The 21,931-nt window shown below is 40.1% G+C and overlaps 2 protein-coding genes across 3 annotated transcripts in view; one reads left to right on the top strand and one right to left on the bottom strand.

Moving 5' to 3' along the window:
* The window catches only part of DPYSL2 (dihydropyrimidinase-like 2), a 181,287-nt gene that overhangs the window by 34,430 nt on the left and 124,926 nt on the right, over nt 1-21,931 (top strand). The window lies entirely within an intron of this gene.
* LOC102834172 (prothymosin alpha-like) overlaps nt 16,580-21,931 on the bottom strand; it is a 31,805-nt gene continuing 26,453 nt past the window's right edge. Inside the window, exon 2 of the mRNA XM_006864418.1 lies at nt 16,580-17,011. Within this exon, the coding sequence (XP_006864480.1) occupies nt 16,580-17,011 (432 nt within the window). The remainder of the gene's footprint in view (nt 17,012-21,931) is intronic.

The following is a 21,931-nucleotide window of genomic DNA, read 5'->3' as shown; positions in this document are numbered from 1 at the left end:
TGTATAGGGTTTCTGAGAAGCATATGGTGAATTTGAACTGCCGTCCTTGTGGTTCAAACTGACTTTGCAGTCCAGTGCATTGGCCCACAGTGCCACACCAGTTGTTATTGTTAAATGTCGTTAAATTTTTGTGGGAGAGTAATGCCTCCTCTTTTTCCCACATAACCAAAGTATACCCTATCAAATCATAATCCAGTTCTCATACTCCATTTGCATTTGTCCCAATAATGTTTTTTATAGGTCCAAGACCCAAGTCAGGACCCTGAGTTACACCTGAGTATTCTTCACTGTGGAGTCCTGGTGTAGCCCTGTGGGTTAATATGCTGGACTGCAAAGCCATCTGAATCACCAAGTTGGCAGTTCTAGCTCACCAGCCATTCCTCAGAAACCCTATACGGTGTTGCTATGGATCAGAACCAACTTGACGGCACTTAATAACATCCTTCACTATGAAACAGTTTCTCAGTCTTTTAAGACCCTGGCAAGATTATAGGCCAACGATTTTATTGAATGTCTCTGTTTTAATTTGTGTGATGTTTCTTCAGGATTTGCACATTTTTGACATGGCTACCTCTGAAGATTCTAGTGTTCTTTAGAACATCATATTAAGAAGCATAGGATAGCAATTTGTCCTGTTACTGGTGATGTTAACTTTCATCTCTTGGTAAAGGTGGTGTCTGACTGATTTACTTACTATAAAGTTAATTGACAAGAATCTTATATTTATGAATTAGTAGTGATTAATAAGAATTTTGTGGGGCGATATTGAGGTTATATAAATGCCATAATCCCCACCAAGCTTTCACTCACTGGTTTTAGCATCCATTGATGATTCTTACCGAAATGAAATATTACTAAGGTGGGTTATAATTTTGAAAATTCCTTCTTTTTGTATTTACTCATTATCCTGGTGAGGCGCTGTAGGGTAAAGCAATGAACCACAAGGTCGGTTTGAATCGCAAGGACAGAAGTTCAAACTCAACAGCTGCTCCTTGGAAACCCTATACAGGGTCACTGTAAGTCAGAACCGACTTCAGTGGCACTTAACTACTTAGGCAACAACTCTAAGGTAGGGCTTTCCCTTCTTCCCCATCTCTTTATATCAGTATAGATTTCTATTTAGCTCAGTGGATTATAATGTGTTATGAGTTTGATGTTGAAATTGTCCCACATTTGACCATTAGGAACCTCTTCATAAAGGACCCCTCTGTCCTTTTACAAGTCCTATCATTGCTTGTGGTACAGCCAGCTATTCCAGAATCCTCTGGTTTTTCTCTGGCCCACTCCTGGAGTCAGCCATTTTCCCAAGGAGCCCCTGATTCCTTTTAGTAGAAAATGGTATTGGAGACCAATATCAAAGGGCCAAGTATATTTAGTGCTACTGAGTTTCATTGCATTTAAGTTTTCTCAGTGGAAATAGGTAGGAAATACAGATATGAACATAAATACACACTGTTACATAGAGTCACATGTACAGCTATGACCTGGTGTGAAGCTGTAGGGTCAGTACTGGATTGTTAACTGTGAGGTTGGCAGTTCAACACACATTCACTTCTCAGAAACCCTATGCAGGGTTTCTGTGAATCAGAACCAACGTGATGGCACTTAACAATGGTTTTATATACATATATATACATATATACACACACACATATATGTGTGTATATATATGTGTGTGTATATGTATATATATGTATAAGGAGCTCTGGTAGCGTAGTGGTTATGAATCGGGCTGCGAACCTTAAGGTCAGCGGTTCGAAACTACCAGCTGCTCCGCGGGAGAAAGATGAGGCTTTCTACTCCCGTAAGGATTTACACCCTCGGACACCCTGTACAGGGTCGCTATGGGTCGGAACTGACTTGACGGCACTTAACAACAACAACAATCTTTCAGTCTCCATATATTAAAAACTGAGTCTTATAATACCAATCCAACAGTAGAAGGTTAATTCTAGGCTTCTCCATTTTCCTTTTGACAATGAGAAATGTGAGTTCCATTTCCATCAATATTCTTTACTTATTTTACTCAACACCCCTGCGTGTATTGGATTCTCTCTTTGCACCCTTTACTCCTGTCGAGTGCACTGTAAATGCTCATCCAGGTAAAGCCAGGTGACTGTTCAGTTTTGATAAGTGGAAGGGGAAGAAGAAGAAGGCAATAACTTATTTTATTTTTACTTTGACTAAAGTAACAATATCTATGGTGGTGGAGGTGGTGGTGGTTATGTGCCATGGAGTCAATTTGACTCATAGTGACCCTGCATAGGGTTTCTGAAGCTGTAAATCTTTATGGGAGCAGAAAGCCTCACCTTTCTCTCACAGAATGACAGGTAGTTTTGAACTGCTGACCTTGAGGTTAGTAGCCCAACTCATAACCACCACACCACCAGAGCTCCTTAAAAATATCAGTAGAAACATGCAGTTATCCTTTTTTTTCTGGATACATTAGGATATAACTAGTCAAATTAAAAATGTGTGGGTGCCACCTCAGCTACCTTTACACTTTGGGAGTTACTGATCCAGTGAGTTGCTGAGAGCAATCTGAGTCCCAAGCTAAGTTGCTCAGTGCTGTTGAGTTGGTTCTAACTTATATAGGATTTTCCAAGAGCAGCTGGTGGGTTTGAACCGCTGACCTTATGGCTGAAACTGACCTTGCAGTCCAGCACATTATCCTGCAGCAGTGCAATGACTGGATGGAATTAAGAACACGGGCCAAGTTAAGGTTTCCTAAGACAGGCAGGTGCTCTTGGTGTGGAGTATTATGGTAAGGCAGTCCTTTGCTATTGGAGGCCCCTGGAAATCCTGTGTCTTTGGCTGTGTCAATGCTAGTTATCTGGAAGGCCTGGCCAAGGAAGAGTGTCTGCATTTTATTGCCAGTGTTCTCACTTTGGCCATGGAGAAGCATGCCTCAAGTGTAGGATGATCCACCTAGGAGCGATATGGAATTGGCGGAGAAATGGCATGTACTCTTGTGAAACCAGACCCTTGATTCATCACTGTCATTTTCCCATCATAATGAATCGCGGGATTTGTTGTTAGGTGCTGTTGAATTGGTTCTGACTCAGAGAGATCCTATGCACAACAGAAAGAAACATTGCCCGGTCCTGCACCAGCCTCACAAGTGTTGTTAGGTTTGAGCTCATAGATGCTACTACTGTATCAGTCCATCTCATTGAGGGTCTTTCTCTTTTTCATAGAACTTTCACTTTATCCTGTGTGCTGTCATTCTTCAGGGTCTTGCTCCTCTTGATAACATGACCAAAGTATGAGAGATGAGTCTTGCTATCATGGCTTCTAAGGAGCAGTACTTCTTCCAAGACAGACTTGTTTGTTCTTCTAAGCAGTCTTTTTAACATTCTTCTGCAACACCATAATTCAAATGCATCAATTAATCTTCAGTGTTCCTTATTCATTGTCCAAATTTTACATACATATGAATGAGACGATTGAAGATATCATCGCTTGGGTCGGACACACCTTAGTCCTCTTAGTCTTCAAACTGACATCTTTGCTTGTGAACACTTTAAAGATGTCTTGTGCAACAGTGTTGCCTAATGCAGTAAGTCATTTGATTTCTTGACTGCTGCTTCTATGAGGGTTGATTGTGAACCCAAGCAAAATAAAGTCTTTGATTATTTCAATCTTTTCTCCATTTATTATGATGTGATTTACTGGTCTAGTTATGAGGATTTTTGTTTTCTTTACATTGAGGTGCAATCCATACTGAAGACTGTAGTCTCTGATCTTCATCAACAAGTATTGCAAGTAAGGTTGTATCATCTGCATATCACAGGTTGTTAACGAGTCTTCCTCCAATCCTGACACCACATTCTTCTTCATATAATGCAGCTTCTTGGATTATTTGCATGCATACTGAATAAATATGGTGAAAGGCTACAACCCTGGTGCATACCTTTCTTGATTATAAACCATTGATCCCCTACTTCTATTCTAATGACTGCCTCTTTGTCAATGTAAGGTTCCTTATGAGCATAATTAGGTGTTATGGAACACCCATTCTTTGCAATTTTATCCATATCTTGTCATGATCCACACAGTCAAAAGCCTTTACATAGTCAATAAAGCACAAGTAAACATCTTTCTGGTACTCTTTGCTTTCAACCAAGATCCATCTGACAGCAGAGATATCCCTAGTTCCATATCCTCTTCTGAATCGGTTTTGAACTTCTGACAGTTCCCTGACAATGTACTGTTGGAACTGTTTTAAAATTATCAAGTATAATTTTGCTTGCATATGATATTAATAATATTGTCCAATGAGTTCCACATTCAGTTGGGTCGTGATCTTTGAAATGAACACAAATATGGATCTCTTCCAATCAGTTGGCCAGATAGCTGTCTTCCAAATTTCTTGGCATAGATGAGTGAATGCCTCCAGTGATGAATCAGTTTGCTGAAAGATTTCAACTTGTATTCCATCACTTTCTGGAGCTTTGTTTTTTGCCAATGCCTTCAGTGCAGTTTGAACTTCTTCCTTCAATACCATTGATTCTTGGTCATATGCTACCTCTTGAAATGGTTGAACACTGACCATTTTTTTTTTGGTATAGTGACTGTACCCTCATTTTTATGCTTTCTGCATCATTCAGTATTGCAAGTTGAGGCTTGAATTTTTCTCTTCAGTTCTTTTAGCTTGCGAAATGCTGACTGTGTTCTTCCCTTTCGACTTACTATCTCCAAGTATTTGCACATTTCATTGTAATACTTAGGTTTGTCTTCTGGAGTTGCCCTTTGAAATTTTCTGTTCTTTTACTTCCTATTTGTTACATTTGCTTTAGCTTCTCTACACTCAAGAGCAAGTTTCTGAGTCTCTTCTGACATCTATTTTGATCTTTTCTTTCTTTTCAATGACCTTTTGCTTTCTTCATGTATGATGTTCTTGATATCATCCCACAACTCTTAGGGTCTTCAGTTATTAGTGTCTATTGCATCAAATCTGTTCTTGAGATGGTATCTAAATTCAGTTGGGATACACTCTGGTCATATTTTGGCTTTTGTTGACTTGTTTTCATATTCTTCTGTTTCTACCTGAATTTAAATGTGAGTAATTGATGGTATGTTCTACAGTCTGCCCCTGGCCTTGTTTTGACTGATGATACTGAGCTTCTCCATCATCTCTTTCCACAGATATAGTCACTTTGATTCCTGTATATTCCATATAGTGATGTCCATGTGCATTATCTCCTTTTATGTAGTTTTAAAAAGGTATTTGCAATGAATAAGTCATTGGTCTTGTAAAAAAATCTATCATGTGCTATCCAACATCATTTCTTTTTTTTTTTTTACTTTAAGTTTTTATTGTGGATTGAGTGAAAGTTTTCAGGGCAGATCATCAGTTTTACATTCAACAAATCATACAACTTGTTTCATCACAATGATTACATTCCCCTCCACGTACCATCAGTAACAGTATTTCTCTATATTCACTTTAGCTCTTAAAAAAAAAAAAAAAACCACACACACACACTCAGGCATATGTAATAATTTATACCACCAAAGGGCACATTCTGCAAATCTGCCTCATGGCCACCATCTCTTAGTCCCTCTCTTCCCATGAATTTAGAGTCCTCATCCGCTTCCCCTCCCCATGTCCCCATCTGCCTCCATCGCTGGTGTTGCTGCTTCTCTGGATAAAGGTCCCACATTCCACTTGTGCTCTTCTCCCTGGATGGTCCTAAGAACCTTTGTTTCTGGACTGTAAAATTAACTGCGCCCCTGCTTTTGTTACAAAACTTCTACCTTCACAATTGTGACAGTCACAATTAGTCATGATAACAATTATTCACTATTGGATCTAAAAATTTTATCCCCATCTCTTTTAAACAGACCTATCTAGACAAGATGACAATGCTTCGGTGGGGACTCTTCCCCGCCCCCCCCCCAATCTTGAATTATACTCCCTCTTGAAACCATGTAAGCCAGTCACTTCGTGCCTTTATCGTCCCCTCATTTTAGCCAGCTAATGTTTAAGTTGCCCGTCCCTCTATACCCTGTGTATAGAGGGGATAGCATTGATACTTGATGTGAAGACTCCTTCTGTCTCTGTTGGTATTTAGAGTTACCATCTCCATGAGTGTGTTGTTGTTGTTGTTAAGTGCCGTTGAGTCGGTTCCGACCCATAGCGACCCTGTACAGGATTTCCGAGGGTGTAAATCTTTACGGGAGTAGAAAGCCTCATCTTTCTCCCGCGGAGCGGCTGGTAGTTTTGAACCGCTGACCTTAAGGTTCACAGCCCGATTCGTAACCACTACGCTACCAGAGCTCCTTGAGTATAGGTCAAGTTAATCAAATTGAAACAATTTACCCTTGTTTTATTTATCAAAAAATTTTTTTAAATTTATTTTTTCATCTTCCTCTAGTCGAGTACTGATTATCACACCATTGAGGCTAGGTCAAATGGGTACTATCTGCAAATTTGGGTGTTCTTGTGCCTCTCCCCTCACTTCATATCAGCTGGATGCTTCACTCTTAACTCTAGCCCTCTGTGGCTATGTCCTTGTCCATGGGCTCAGGTGTCCCCAGGTCTCACCACATATTGGACCAGCAGCCCTTCCTCTTCTCTCTCGCATCTCCAGGTCAGTGGGAGTCAATGGACCATGGTTGAACTCAGCCCATTTCTTCATTGCTGCCTTTTCCCCTCTTCCACTCACCAATCGACCAATGTGCTCGCCAGCAAGCTTACATGCTTGCTCATGTGTTCCCTTTGAGTTTCAGTCTTAGAGGGGGGTTTGTCCTGAAAGAACTTGATTGTTTGCCTTGATGGCTTCCCGGTGAACAGCTTGCTTATTCTTGTAGTAGCCAGTCATACTGCCATTTTGCTTTGGGTTTTTCCTGATGATCTTTCTCTGAAGATGCATCTTCCTGTTGCTCTAGCTGTTCCAGGCTGGTCTGCTTTTCTTTTCTAGTGGGAATGTCCCACCTCATAAAGTTCTGGATGGGACTCAGGATTCCACCTAGTGTCCTATACTCTGCATAGGCTCCACAAGAGGCCTGTTTTACTGGGCAAGCTCTAGAACCCCTTTTAGATATTCGAATCAGTTATAGGCTGAAGATGGGCTTACTAGTTTTCTGTAATCATGTTTCCCGACATTCCTTTCTATCCCATTCAAGTGTCTATTTTACAATAGTAGGCAAGGGAAACCAATATTCATAAGACAGTCAAGCATCTTAGTATCATTTCTCCTCTTCAAACTATACCTCGATCCCTGTATCACAGAGCCCTGTTGTTCCAAGGTTAGGCATGCATCACTATTTATCTCTGTCCCACTTAGCCCATGCAAACCTGTGTCAGTGTTCCCCTATCTACCTTGTTCTTCCACCTCCTCGCCCTTCTTGTATTGCCTTCCTCAACACCTGAACTATGATGTGTCTGCCTTTACCCCAGTGCTCTACCGTTGCCTCCCTCCACCTCCCCCAGAAACCCCTCACCCCAACCTCACCTTTGTGGTTACCTTATATTTTTTTAACTTTTCCCTCCATTTAAGGTAGTCTATTTATCCTGTAATTTACCTGACCTTTCTACCACCTAGATCTGTCTCTGTTCCTCTGTGTTTACCTTCTTTCACATTGTAATTATTTTGATCATAGAGTGACCTCCCTCCAGCATCATTTCTATCATCAAGACCATATTTTCCGACTATCAATCCTTCCTGTTGGTTTACAGCTTTGTACTCTAATCTCCAGTAGTTGTCGATGCATCTTGGTTGCATGTTTGATGAACTTCAGACTGGAGTAGTTCATAGGATTCTTCAATTTTATTATCACTGGTTTTAATGGTTGGTGCATAAATTTAATAGTAATATTAACTGTTTTTTCTTGTCAGTGTATGAATATTATCCTGTCACAGAGAATATCATACTACAAGTTAGATCTTGAAATGTTCTTTTGTCAATGAGTGTGACACCATTCCTCTTGAATCTGTCGTTCCCAGCATAGTAAACTATATGATTGTCAGATTCAAAATGGCCAGTACCAGTCGATATCAGCTCACTAATGTCTAGGATATGGATCTTTATGTGTTCCCATTTTGTTTCTGAAAACTTTTGATTTTCTTAGGTTCATATTTCATACATTCAATGTTCTTATTATTAATGGGTATTTGCACCTGTTTCTTCTCATTTTGAGCAGTGCATTGTCAGTAAATGAAGGTCCTAAAGGTTTGCTCCGTTCACAGCATTATAAGTTCAACTTTAGTTGAGGAGGCAGCTCTTTTCCATTTGTTTTTTGAGTGCCTTCTAACCTGAAAGACTCATCTTCAGGCACTATATCTGTCAATGTTCATTGCTATTCATAATCTTATGGCACTATATTGGACAGTGTTCCACTGCTGTTCATAAGGGGTTCAGTGGCCAACCATTCAGAAATAGTCTGCCTCTCCTTCTTCATTGTCTGTCTTATTCTGGTTATTCCAGGGTGATCCTGCTGGTATTTAAAACACTGGTGGTATAAAGTCCAGCATCACAGCAACACATAAGCCACCATAGTATGATAAACTGTCAGATGAATGGTGCTTAGAGTCTATGTACCAACTATCAAAATCTCCTGAGAAGTTTAAAAAAAAATTAATATAGATGTTTTAAAACCAAATTTCTACCACTCCACCAAAGTATTTGCTTATTTGGAAAACTTCTTTTGGTTCTTCCCATATTAAAAAAAACCTCCTCCCCCCAATGCTAATAGTAGTAGTAACTAGGATAGTTCATGTTTGTATTTCTAATAATCATAATGTGTTAGTTGTTCATTGCTGCATAACAGATCACTACAAAACTTAATGCTTTTAAACAACATTTACTGGAATCCAGGCACATTTTAGCTAGGATCTCGACTTTAGGATCTCTCAAAAGCTGCAGTCAAGGTGTTGGCTAGGATTGTAGTCATGTCACGGTTCAACTGGTGAAGCATCTGCTTCTCAGCTCACTCACATGGTTGTTGGCAGGATTCAATTCCTCATGGGTTAGTGAACTGAGGAATTCATTTCTCTACTGACTGTTGGCAAGTCCCCAGTTCCTTTTCATGTGCATCTTTCCAACATGACAGCTTGCTTCATCAAAGCATATAAGCCTATAAGACAATGGAGCCTGCCAACAAGATGGGAACCACAGTCTTTAGTGCCTTAATCATAGGACCGAAATCCCATCCTTTTTGGGATATTTTGTCTATTAGAAGCAAGTCATTGGGTTCAGCCATATTCAAGGAAGGGGATTACACAGTGTGAATACCAGGAGGCAGAATTATTATTGGATGCCGTCTTAAAACAACCACAAAAGACAGTACTTTTTATGTAGGTGTGTAACATTTTATAATTTTCAGGCCCATTTCCCTTTTTAATTCTCTTTTCTCTTTCAATACCTTGTGAAATTGATTCTTGGCAGATGCAGATTTGGGTCGCAGGAAGGTTGTCTTGCTCAAGGTCACATAGTTCATTTGTGGCAGAGACAGGACTGGAACTAGCTTGGTTTTCCTTCCATTGTGCAGCACTGTGTCCGCTGGGCATCTTGTGATAGCCTAACAACCGATCTCACCTAATCTAACTGAGTGTCCTGTAACTTATTCCATATGCTGCTAATACAGTGATGTTTTCAAAGCATATAGCTGTTTCTCCTTCTGCCCTTTCTTAGGTCATAATTACAGCTTCATTAGTGTCCTCAATTTTCTTCTTTCCTTTCTGGCCACAAGTTCTGTTTTTATAGTACAGGAATCCTGCTGAGTGTTTGGCACATTACTTGTTGAATGGGGTTGTTGTTGTTGTTGTCAGGTGACATCGAGTCAGAACAGACTCATAGCAACCCCATGCACAGCAGAATGAAACAAAACCCTGGGCCAACCTCACTACTGCCGCCACACTTGACGCCATCAATGATGTCACCTGGCTGATCCATCTCGTTGGGGGTCTTCCTCTTTTTCTCTGACCCTCCATGACATCCTTCTCCAGCGATAACCCTCCATGACATCCCTCTTACCCAGCATGACATCCTTCTCCAGCGACTGTTCTCTCCGGACAATGTGTCCAAAGTATGAGAGACGAAGCCTAGCCATCTTGGCCTCCAAGGAGCACTCTGGTTGCACTTCTTCCAAAACAGATCTATTGGTTCTTTTGGCAGTCCATGGCACTTTCAGTATTCTCCTCCAACATCACAACTCAAAGGCATCAATTCTACGATCTTCCTTATTCACTGTCCAGCTTTCGCATCCATATGAGTTTATTGAAAATACCATGGCTTGTGCGACAGAGTTGTGTTCTTTCACCATTCTTGTTCAATATGTATGCTGAGCATATAATACGGGAAGCTGGGTTCTATGAAGGAAAACGTAGCATCAGGATTGGAGGAACACTTATTAACAACCTGAGATATGCAGATGATACAACCTTGCTTGCTGAAAGTGAAGAGGACTTAAAATATTTACTGATGAAGATCAAAGAGCACAGCCTTTACGTATGGATTACAACTCAATGTAAAGAAAACAAAAATCCTCACCACTGGACCAATAAACAGCATTCTTATCAATGGAGAAGAGATTGAGGTTGTCAAGGACTTCATTTTTCTTGGATCAACTATCAACACTGGCGGAAGCAGCAGTCAAGAGATCAGACGACGTATTGCATTGGGCAAATCTGCTGCACAGGAACTTTTTAAAGTATTGAAGAGCAGAGATGTCAGCTTGAGGACTAAGATGTGCCTGACCCAAGCCATGGTTGAATGGGGTAGAGGAGACAAAATTATTGCAATATACCTGTGGAAGCAAAGGTAGGGTTTCAAAGATAGGTCTTATTTGATAGGAGGTCTTTGAGAATTGGTGGTTTTGAGGTTGTAGTTGTGGTTGATGGTTGCTTTGACATGGTGCTGCAGATCTCTGGGCATCGTTTGTGAACTCCCAAGATTAGAGAGGGTCTTCTGTAGGTATTGGGGGGTTCCTGTTTGCATTCCAAGCAGCGTTCACTGACTGGGCATGAGTTGAAATGCTTAGAGGGAGATTGTTAAGTGCCATTGAGTCGGTTCTGACCTATAGCGACCCTGTATAGGGTTTCCGAGGAGCTGCTGGTGAGCTTGAACTGCCGAACTTGCAGTTCAAATGGCTTTGCAGTCTGGCGCACTAACATACAGCACCACATCAGGACTCCCAGACAGAGAGGACCTGTGAGGCCTCCTTAAATACCAAAAACAATGAGTGTTAACTCAACTTTGAGCAAGTTCTAGGTCTTTCTAGGTCTTCGTTGCTGGTGAACTTTGTGTCAGTCACCTTCTGCTTAGTATACCAGAACCTCCAAGGCCATGGGTTTTCTCCAGTTTGGGACAGTGGTCACCTGAAAGGTATCTAGATGTGAAAGTTCTGTGGCAGATAAGTTGTGAATTCAGAATGTATACGTAGAATACTCTGACTGATCCATCTGTCCAAAATGCCAAAAGGAAAGGAGGCCGAGGGAAAGAAGGTGGCGCTGGTGCCTGCAGTCAAGAAGCAGGAGGCCAAGAAGGTGGTGAATCCCCTGTTTGAGACAAGGCCCAAGAACTGTGGTGTTGGACAGGGCATCCAGCTTGATCCACTTTGTCAAATGACCCTGCTACATCCAGCAGCAGCAGCAGCTGGCTGTCCTCTATAGGCAACTGAAAGTGCTCCCCACCATTAACCAGCTCACCCAGGCCTTGGACCACCAGACCGCCACTCAGCTACTGAAGCTGGCCCACAAGTATAGGCCGGAGCAGCAAAAGAAGCAGAGGCTGCTGGCGAGAGCTGAGAAGTCTGCTGGCAAAGGGGATGTCCCCACCAACAGGCCCCCATCCTGCAAGCCAGAGTCAATGGTGTTCCCACAAGGCCCAGCTGCTGGTAATTTGTACACAACCTGGACCCTAATGAGCTGTTTGTTTTCCTATCAGTCTTGTGCTGTAAAATGGGGGTTCCTTACTGCATCATCTAGGGGAAGACCTGGCTGGGAGGGCTGGTCCACAGGAAGACTGGTGGCCTTCACACACTAAATTGGGTTGTGTGTGGCTGGTTTCTTTGTACATACAGATAAATTCATTCTTTAACAAAAACAAAACATAACAAACCCTCTGTATTCCAGATATCAAGTTTGTTACCTGTTAGTGGGAGAGCTCTTACAGTCGCATTGTTAATCAAACATTAACAGTGATTGCTGCTTCACGGTCATCTAAAAGTTTTCAATTGGAGATAATGAGTAGTGAATTTAGTATAGTGGGTTATGACCAATTTTTTAAAATCATAAAATATTTTGTTTTATTTCAGTTAACATATGTATGCTAGGTCATGATGTAAAATATATTTCTTACTCTAAGGATCTTGGTCAAAATGTTTGCAAAACACTGGTGTACCAGCCTTCTGCTCCATATAGCGTATGGCCCCCAGCTTCATCTGGTGACAAGCCATGATGCCGAGGGTCTGTATTTAGATTTGACTTTGAAATGTTTTCTGTTATTTCATCCCCCAAACTGTCTTTCATTTCGAGTCGTTCCTCCTCCCAAACAGTAATATATGTATTTTTTCAATTATAGAAGTAACATATGCTCATTATAGAAAACTATAAAGAAGTGGCTCTCACCCGTAGCTCCACTCAATGGGAACCACTGTTACTGCTGTGTTAGGGTGTGTAGATGTTGCTACTAGGCTACCTGGTTTTAGACACTTTCTTAGAAGAGTTACTTTACCTCTCTGCCCCTCAATTTCTTCCTCTGTAAAATGAAATGCTAATAATAGTAATCTTCCTTTTAAATTGTTGTACCATAAATTATTGTACCTAAAGAGTTCAAAATAATACCTGTACAGTAAATGCTCAAAAAATATTAATAACATTAGCTTTTTGGCATATATCCTTGAAGAGTTTTTGTTTTATAAATACATGTATTTGTAAATATTGGGTGTCTATGTCCTGGTGTGGTGCTGTGTGTTAATGCGCCAGACTGTAAAGCTGTTTGAATTGCAAGGTTGGCAGTTCAAGCTCACCAGCTGCTCCTTGGAAATCCTATACAGGGTCGCTATGGGTCAAAACCGACTCGACGGTACTTCACAACATCAACCTATATTGCCAAAAATGGGAACATAATATTCATACTATTTTTTAACTTTTTCAATTTAATATTTAGCAATTTATTGTACACATTAAAATATTAATAGTTGGATGTATCATAAACTTTTAAAATTCTCCATTGTTTCTAATTTTTTACTATTTCTAGAGGTATTGTAAAGAATACCCACAGACATGCATTGTTATTGTTAAGTGCTGGCAAGTTGATTCTGACTCATGGGAGTGGCTGGTGGCTTTGAACCTCTGACCTTGTGGTTGGCAGTCCAGTGCTTATCTTACAGTGCCATATCTTGAATCTTACAGACATGCGTAGTGCCAGTTATTTACTTAGGAGAAATTTCTACAGAAGGAATTTCTGGATCAAAGGGTATGTTTATTAAACACTCTAATCATATCTCCTTCCACAAAGACTGGACTAATTTACTTTTCCAGTTCCTCACACCTTTATCATTACTGGATATTTGGGTATTTTCAGGCTTCATTTATCTCATTAAAGTATGGCAGCTCATTAAAATATTGTTCTTTTTTGATTAGTAGTGAAGTTAAACATATTTTCTCATATTTTTGGTCATTTTATTCCTTTTATGAATTGCTTATTCATGTCCTTTACCTAGTTCTTTAAAAAATATAGTGGAATGGTCATCTTTAGCACATTGATTTGTGAAGAGTTAACTAAAAATACCTTTGCTGTCATTTGTTTCTTGTCACTTGCCTTTCAATTTTATGTTAAGACATTTAACTTGTCTAAACTGTTAGCTTTTTCAGTCTTTTCCTTTACTGTGTCTAACTTTGATTATGCAGTGGGTTATGTGTTGGGTTGCTAACCACAAGGTCAACAGTTTGACTCCACCAGCCACTGCATGGGAGAAAGATGAGGCTGTCTACTCCAGTAAAGATTTATAACTTCGCTATAAGTTGGAACTGACTCCACAGCACACAGTCACAACAACCCTAACACTTTGGTGTCATGCTTTAAAAGTTTCTAACTACCACATGTTCTTTTATGCCTTGACTCATACTAAACTGAACATGTTCCAATTAGAAGTCAAGGTTATGGGAGGAACTCTCTGGGTTTTCCAGCTTCCATGAAGTTTCACGGTGTACTACCCCAGTAACTACCATGTTGTTATCAAGTGCCGTTGAGTCGATTCCAACCCATAGCGACCCTTTATAGGGTTTCCAAGGAGCAGCTGGTGAGCTTGAATCACCGACCTTGTAGTTCAAACAACTTTGCGGTCTGACACATTAGCCCACAGTGCCACACCAGGACTCTAATAACTACCATGCTCATGCATAAATCACCATCCACTGCTGTAGAATGTGACCCCTGTCTTAAGGTGTTGTGTTGTAACATCACACTACAGTTCTTCTTAAATCCCACCTCTGCCACATTGAATCCATAGGAGACTGTTTGTTAAGTGAGGTGCCATCACATTGGTTCTGACTCATAGTGACCCCCGTATAGGGTTTCCGAGACTGTCAGTCTCTTAGGGAGCAGAAAGCCTCATCTTTTTCCCACGGAGCGGCTGCTGAGTTTGAACTGCTGAGCTTGTGGTTATCAATTCAATTGCTTATCCTACAGTGCCACCAGTACTCCTAACCCATAGGAGATAGTTTACTACTAATAATACTATCCAGAGGTGGTTCAGCTAAAAGTCAAATGTAAATATTAATCAGGAATAGGCATGACAATCTTGGCAGTTAATTACGAGTGACCGGGAGATGTTTTAGGACCTTTACAATGTTCCCATTCTCTTTGTTCTTAAGTTCCATCGAATCAGTTCCAATCCATAGCGACCCTGTAGTAGGGTTTCCAAGGAGTGGCTGGTGGGTTTGAACTGCCATTCTTGCTGTTGAAACTGACCTAGTGGTCAAGTGCTTATCCTTCAGCGCCACACCAGGACTCCATCCATTCTCTAGGTCGGTCTTAATTTGGATTGTTTATAGATAAACAATAAAACACATACTAGGACACGTACGTAAAGAGAGGCCTGTCAAAGGATTTGCCCACTGCCCCCTTTATTCTCTACTTAAGATAATGCTAACATTTAGATTTTCTCACAGTGACTTCAGCCCTCTGCTGGTGAGATGAACGTCTTTGGCTGAGGGTCTGAGAAGTTCATTTATTTCTTAATGATGGACATACATTAGTGAGTTTGCCTAAAGTTTACAACCAGGCTCTGTAGGCTGGATTCAAAAGAGGACTTCTTAGGAGAAGGGATCTGAGCTCTTCCCTACCTGGAGAAGAAATGATGAGTCTTGGTAACATTCAGTAATCGCACTTGAAACAGGTTCATCTCTGATCCCACCCATTGCCATTGTGTAGATTCCGACTCCACACTAAACTTATAGAACAGAGCACAACTGTTCCATAGGAATTCCAAGGCTATAAATCTTTATGGAACAAGATTGATGAACTTTCATCCTGTAGAGTGACTGGTAGGTTTGAACTGCTGACAGTACTTTAACCACTGTGTCGTCTGAGCTCATTCCATCTGTGATGCAAACATTAAAACAGTAAGCAAGCATAACTTTTGGATAAAAGTAGACTTTTATAAGTCTACTTTTATAAGGATTTTCTAAGCATTACATGGTCTGTTTCTGCCATATAACTTATTCTTTTAGTAAAGGTTCACATAGACCTTAATGTGATCTATCGAAGATGTTCAACAATTGTTGCTATTGTTAGGTGCTATCAAGTTGGTTCCCACTCATAGCCACCCAATGTGCAACAGAACCAATACTGCCCAGTCCTGCCCAATCCTCTCACAATCGGTGGTATGTTTGAGCTCACTGTTGCTGCCACTGTGTCAATCCATCTTGTTGGGGGGTTTCTTTTTGTTGTTGTTGTTGTTAGAACAACTCAGCAAAGTAAAATTCCAGTTCATTGTTGGACAACATTGTTTCACACATACATCAAACAGGCCAAAAAACAATAAACAGCAACTTCATAGACAAAAAAAATGCAAAAGAAACTTTATTTTTGGCCTTTTTTAACCATCTCATACAAACCAACTACTTATTGTACAGCTAAGTACATACACAAAAAAAGTTACTGGAATGCTCAGAATACGATTGTAATTTTGTTGTTGTTGTTGTTGTTTTCTCCTTTGGGATTATAATGAACATAATCACACCATAAGTAAAGTCAGAATTAGGACAGAGAACATGCCAAAGACTGGTTTGGTCATCTGAGGTTATTAAAAATGGTTGACCCCTAACAATAAGTACAAAAATATAAAATATAAGTAAAAAATACAAAAAAAAATTTTTTTTTAAAGCACTTTTAAGAAAAAAACCAGGGCCTTGGAAGTTTGGGTTCTTATTTCTCCCCTGTTGCAAATTCACGTTGTGGTTTTGGTTGGGTGGGGGTGAGCGCATATTATCTGCGGGTGGCGCTGCCCAAAGTGGGCGGGTGGGACTCTCTACTCTAAGGTGACCACGTTTAGATTCTGAGATGGGAAGTGGAGGGTGAGTAGGTCACGGTGGCCTTTGTAAGTTTAACTTTTCCTTTTTTGCTGCCTAGTCATCCTCATCAGTCTTCTGCTTCTTGGTGTCAACATTATTATCCTCAACATCTTCAGCTGCCCATTTGCACGTAGCTGCCTCAGCTTCCTCATCTCCTTCTTCTTCCTCACCATCACCTTTTTCCTCTTCCTCCTCCTCCTCACCTTCTTCCTCTTCCTCATCTACCTCATCGTCAGGCTCCTGTTCCCCATTTTCCTCATTAGTGTTACCATTAGCGGGTACGTCTTTCCCATTTTCTGTTTCCTCCACAAACTCCTTCTTCTCCTTTAAGTCCTTGGTGGTGATCTCAGAGCTGGTGTCCACAGCCACATCTGACCTGGTGAGGTATACCGGGGAGCCAATAACCTTCCTCTTTTTTGCTCTCTCCACGTAAGCAAGTGTGATGTCCTTCAACAGTAAGTGGTCCTTCTTTACAACATGCTCAGACTATGTGGAATGAAATTTCATCATCATTGCTTCTAAGTAGTAATCTGGCCCAACTACTTCCAAAACAGATGTTTGTTCTTCTGTTCATCCTGGTACTTTTAATATTCTTCACCAACACTGTAATCCAAATGACTCATTTTTCAGTCTTCCTTATTCATTGTCCAGCTTTCATGTGCATATGAAGCAATTGAAAATGCCATCATGAATTGGGTCAGGCACACTTTAGTCCTTAAAGTGATATCTTTGTTTTTTAGCATTTTAAAGAGGTATTGTGCGGCAGATTTGCCTAATGCAATACATCTTGCATGTTTTCATGAGTGTTGGTTGCTTATGGATCTAAGTTAAATGAAATCATTGACAACTTCAATATTTTCTCCATATAGTATATTGGTTACACCTTGGGCTGTTAACTGCAGGGCCAGCAGTTCGAATTTACTAGCTGTTCCATGGGCAAAAGATAAACGTTTTTTTGCTCCTGTAAAGATTTACTACCTTGAAAACCCTACACAGGGTTGCTGTGAGTTAGAACTGAAACAATGGCACACCACCATCATGATGTTATTTATTGATCTAGTTGTGAGAATTTGTACTCTTTTTACACTGAGTTATAATGCATAGTGAAGACTCTATTCTTTGATCTTCACCACCAAGTATTTAAAGTCTTCTTTCCTTTCAGTAAGGAAGACTGATCATCTGCATATTGAAGGCTATATTAATGAGCCTTTCTCTAATTCAGATGCCACATTATTCTCTATATAATACTTTTTTTTTTTGATGATTTGATCAGTATACAGATTGAATAACTATGGTGAAAGGATACAACCCAGATGCACAGTGTTCCTGATTTTAAACCATTCATTATCCACTTATTCTGTTCAAATGACTGTCTCGTGGTCTATATACAGGTTCTTCATGAGTGCAATTAAGTGTTCTGGAGTTCCCATTCTTCACAGTGTTATCCATGGTTTGTTATGAACCACCCAGTTGACTGTCTTTGCATAGTCAATAAAGTGTACAAGTAAACATCTTTATGGTATTCTCTGCTTTCAGTCAAGATTCATATGATATCAGCAATGATATCCCTCATTTGACATCCTCTTCCATATCCAGACGAAATTTCTGGCAACTCCTTGTTGATGTACTGCTGCAACAGCTTTGAAATTATTTTCAGCAAAAGTTCTTTGCTTGCGTGTGATTTTAATGGTATTGTTTGATGATTTCTATATACCATTGGGCCACCTTTCTTTGGAATGGGCACAAGTATGGATTTTTCAGATTTATTTGTGTATATGTATGAGTGCCACTAGCATTGCATTAGTTTGCTGAAACATTGCAGTTCATATTCTGTAAAGTCAAACATTGCAGTTCATATTCTATAAATTCTTTGCACTACCTCATCCCTCCATGTCATCGTCTCTGACTCCATCTCAGGCATTCCTGCTTCTCTGGGTAGGGTCCCGCTCTTGGCTCTTCTCCGTTGGTGGTCCCAGAGACCTCCGCTCCTAGACTGGAGAAATAATCACTCCCTTCCTTGGTACAAAATGTCTACCTTTGCATTTCCAACCCTCACAATCTGTCTTGATAACCATTATTCACTACAGTATCGCGAGTAACCCATCTGTATTTCATTTCATCAGCTCCATCTAGACAGATTGGATAGTACTCTCTGGTGATTCTGCCTTCCTCCATGCTCCCTAGCTCTAGGTTCCCTCTTGAAAGCTTGTAAGCCAGTCACTTCTTGCCTTTGTAGTCCTCCCCTCCCCATTTGGGTATCCAATGTCCAAGTTGTCCATCTCTTTCTACTCTGTGTGTGGAGGGGGTGGGAATGTTTCTTGCTGTAAGGATTTGTTGCCTCTTTTGAGTCACTGCATTCGTAGGTATAGGTCAAGTTCATCAGATTGAATCAGCTCAATCTTTTTTTTTCCCCTCCTCTTCTTTCTTCTCCTGGTTGAGCTCTGATCATCCAGTCATCCAGTCCCGGTCACGTGGGTACCATCTGCAAGTGTGGGTGTTCTTGTGTACATGCCCTCTCTTCCCATCAGCCGGCGGCTCGATTCTCCACTTGAGTCCTCTGTGGCCACGCCACTGACTCTGGGCCCAGGAGTCCTCAGGTCTCCTCACACTGCTTGCCAACCAGGTCCCCAACCGGGTCCACAGAAGCCCACTGAATATTGTAAGGCTTAGTTCGCTGCTTCATTGCTGCCTTTACAACACTTCTCCCCATCGGTGATGCGTGTGGTCACCAATCTGAGTGTGCATTTCCACCGAGTCTCAGTCTTGGAAGGGGTCCTTCCATCTTCTTTTGATGCTTCCTGCATTATTCAATATTTTGCCCACAAAATCCTTCAACATTACAACTCAAGGCTGGAATGTTTTATTTCAGCTCAAGAGATGCTGGGCATGTTTTTTTTCCAGCTTGAGAGATGATGAGTGTGTTCTTCCTTTTTGATTTTATGACTCCAGGTCTTTGCACATTTCATTATAATACTTTCTATTTCTTCTAGAGCCGCCTTTGTCTTCTTGAGCTGCCTTGAAATTTTGTATTCAGCTCATTTACTTCATCAGTTTTTTTCAGTTGCTTTAGCTTCTCTAAGTTTAAGAACAAATTTCAGAGTGTCTTCTGACATCTATTTTGGTCTTTTCTGTCTTTTTAATGACCTTTGCATTCTTCATGCATGATGTTCTTGATGTCATCCTACAATACTCTGGTTTTCCATCGTAAGTGTCTAATGCATTAAATCTGTTCTTAAGATAATCTCTAAATTCAGGTAGGATATAATCAAGGTAATATTTTTTCTGTTGTGTACTTGTTTTTAGTATTCTTCAGCTTTAGCCTGAATTTGCACATGAATAATTGATGGTCTGTTCCATAGTCGGCCCCGACTTTGTTTTACCTGATAAATTGAGCTTCTCTATTGTCTCTTCCCACAGATGTAGTCAATTTAATTTCCTTTGTTTTCCATCTGGTGAGCTCACCTTTTATATTGTTTAAAAAAGGTATTTGTAGCAAATAAGTCATTGGTTTTACAAAATCCTATGATGTAATCTCCAGCATCATTTCGATCAGTATATTTCTAATACTGAGCCTTTTGTGTCCAACTTCTGCATTCTAATCACCAGTAATTATCAATGTATCTTGATTGCATGTCTAATCAATTTCATATTCAAGAAGTTGGTAGAATTCTTCAATTTCTTCATCATTGATTTTAGTGATTGGCATGTCAATTTGAACAATAATTGCATTAACTAATCTTCCTTGTGGTGTATAGTTGTTGTTTTATCACAGACAGCATTTGAGGAGTCAGTTCTTCTCCCATTGTATTTTGAGTGCCTTCCAACTGAAGGACTCATCTTCCGGCACTATAGCAGACAATGTTCTGCTGTTATCCATTTGGTTTTCACTGGTCTAATTTCTTTCTTGAAGCTGATTGCCAGGTTCTTCTTCTTAGCCTGTCTTAGTCTGGAAGCTCCGCTGTAACCTAATCTACATATATATCCCTGCTGGAATTTGAAATATCAGTGGCATTATAGTTACATCTGCCCACATTACAGCAACATACAAGCCACCACACTATGACAAACTGACACTGCTCTTTCAGTTTTATTTAGTCATAAAAAATTAAGTCTTGATACATGCTATAGCATTACTGAATCTTGGAAACGTTATGCGCAAAAATTACCATGTAACAAACAGTATTGTATGACTATTTATTTGAGCTATATCTAGAAAAAGCAGATGCATAGAAACAGAAAGTTAGAATAGTGATTATCAGGGGCTGGGGAATAAATGAGAAGTTATTGCTTAATGAGAAAAAAGGTTTCTGTTTGGAAGGATGAAAAAGTTCTGGAAATAAATAAGGGTGATGGTTATACAACACTGTGAATGTTCTTATTGCGATTGAATTATACATTTAAAAATAACTACAATGATAAATGTTATGCCAGGCGTATTTTACCACAATAAACATACACACACACACGTACTATACATTTCTGTGGGTCAGTTACAAGTGTAGTTGAATGTCTATGCAACCACATGGACAAGGGCTTAGGATAACCCAAACTCTATCAGTGGTTACCTTTAGAAAAGAGATTAGGATGGGAAAAGGAGTATCAGGGAGTTCTTTGGGTTAAAAAACAATAAAGCTGGGGAAGCCTTAATTAGGAGTTAATCATTGAACATCTCTGGTTTGACATGTTAATGGGCATCTAAGTATGTATATTCAGCCAGACTCTTGGCAGCAGTTAAGCTGACAATTCTTTCTTGAAACAGGTTCTTGCCCATTACATTCTCTTTCCTTTGTCTTTGTATATTCTCCTTAGTCTTCCTTTCAGGCAGTTTATCCTCTATTTGACTAGCAATATTAGAATGGGGCCCTCTGCTCTCTGCCACCCTCACCTTCTCCTTCATTTAAAAATCCTGTGGCTCTTAAATTATTCACAGCTTCTAAATTAATATCCAAGTCCTGGGCGCCTTATCATTTCTACCAGGATATTGTAAAGGCAGATCAAACTTACCACTTCTCAAGTGGAAATCTTTTTTCATATAGAAATCTATTTGACACCCACATGCCCACACCTCACTGAAAACTGCTCTTCCCTAGTCTATTTTTGACTACTCATTAGACCACCATTCATGTAGATTGAAGTCCCACATCTACGATTCACATTGGCTATTTGTCTCTCACATCCAATTTGTTGGTGATGCATGTTGAGAGAAGGCACATAGACTCTAACCAGACTGTTGAGGCTTGATTCTGACTCTGATACTAATGAGTTTTGTGTCTTAGGGGAAGTTCTGTAACTTCTGTGTTCCTACCTTACCTCAAAGGATTCTTGTGAAGGTTCATTATAAATATCATGAGGATTAGCATGAGTTAGTATATTTAAATTTCTTAGAACAATAGTTAATAAAAAAGT

Source organism: Chrysochloris asiatica, unplaced genomic scaffold, assembly GCF_000296735.1.
Source record: "Chrysochloris asiatica unplaced genomic scaffold, ChrAsi1.0 scaffold00064, whole genome shotgun sequence".
NCBI lineage: Eukaryota > Metazoa > Chordata > Mammalia > Afrosoricida > Chrysochloridae > Chrysochloris > Chrysochloris asiatica.
This window is presented reverse-complemented; position numbering and strand designations above follow the sequence as displayed.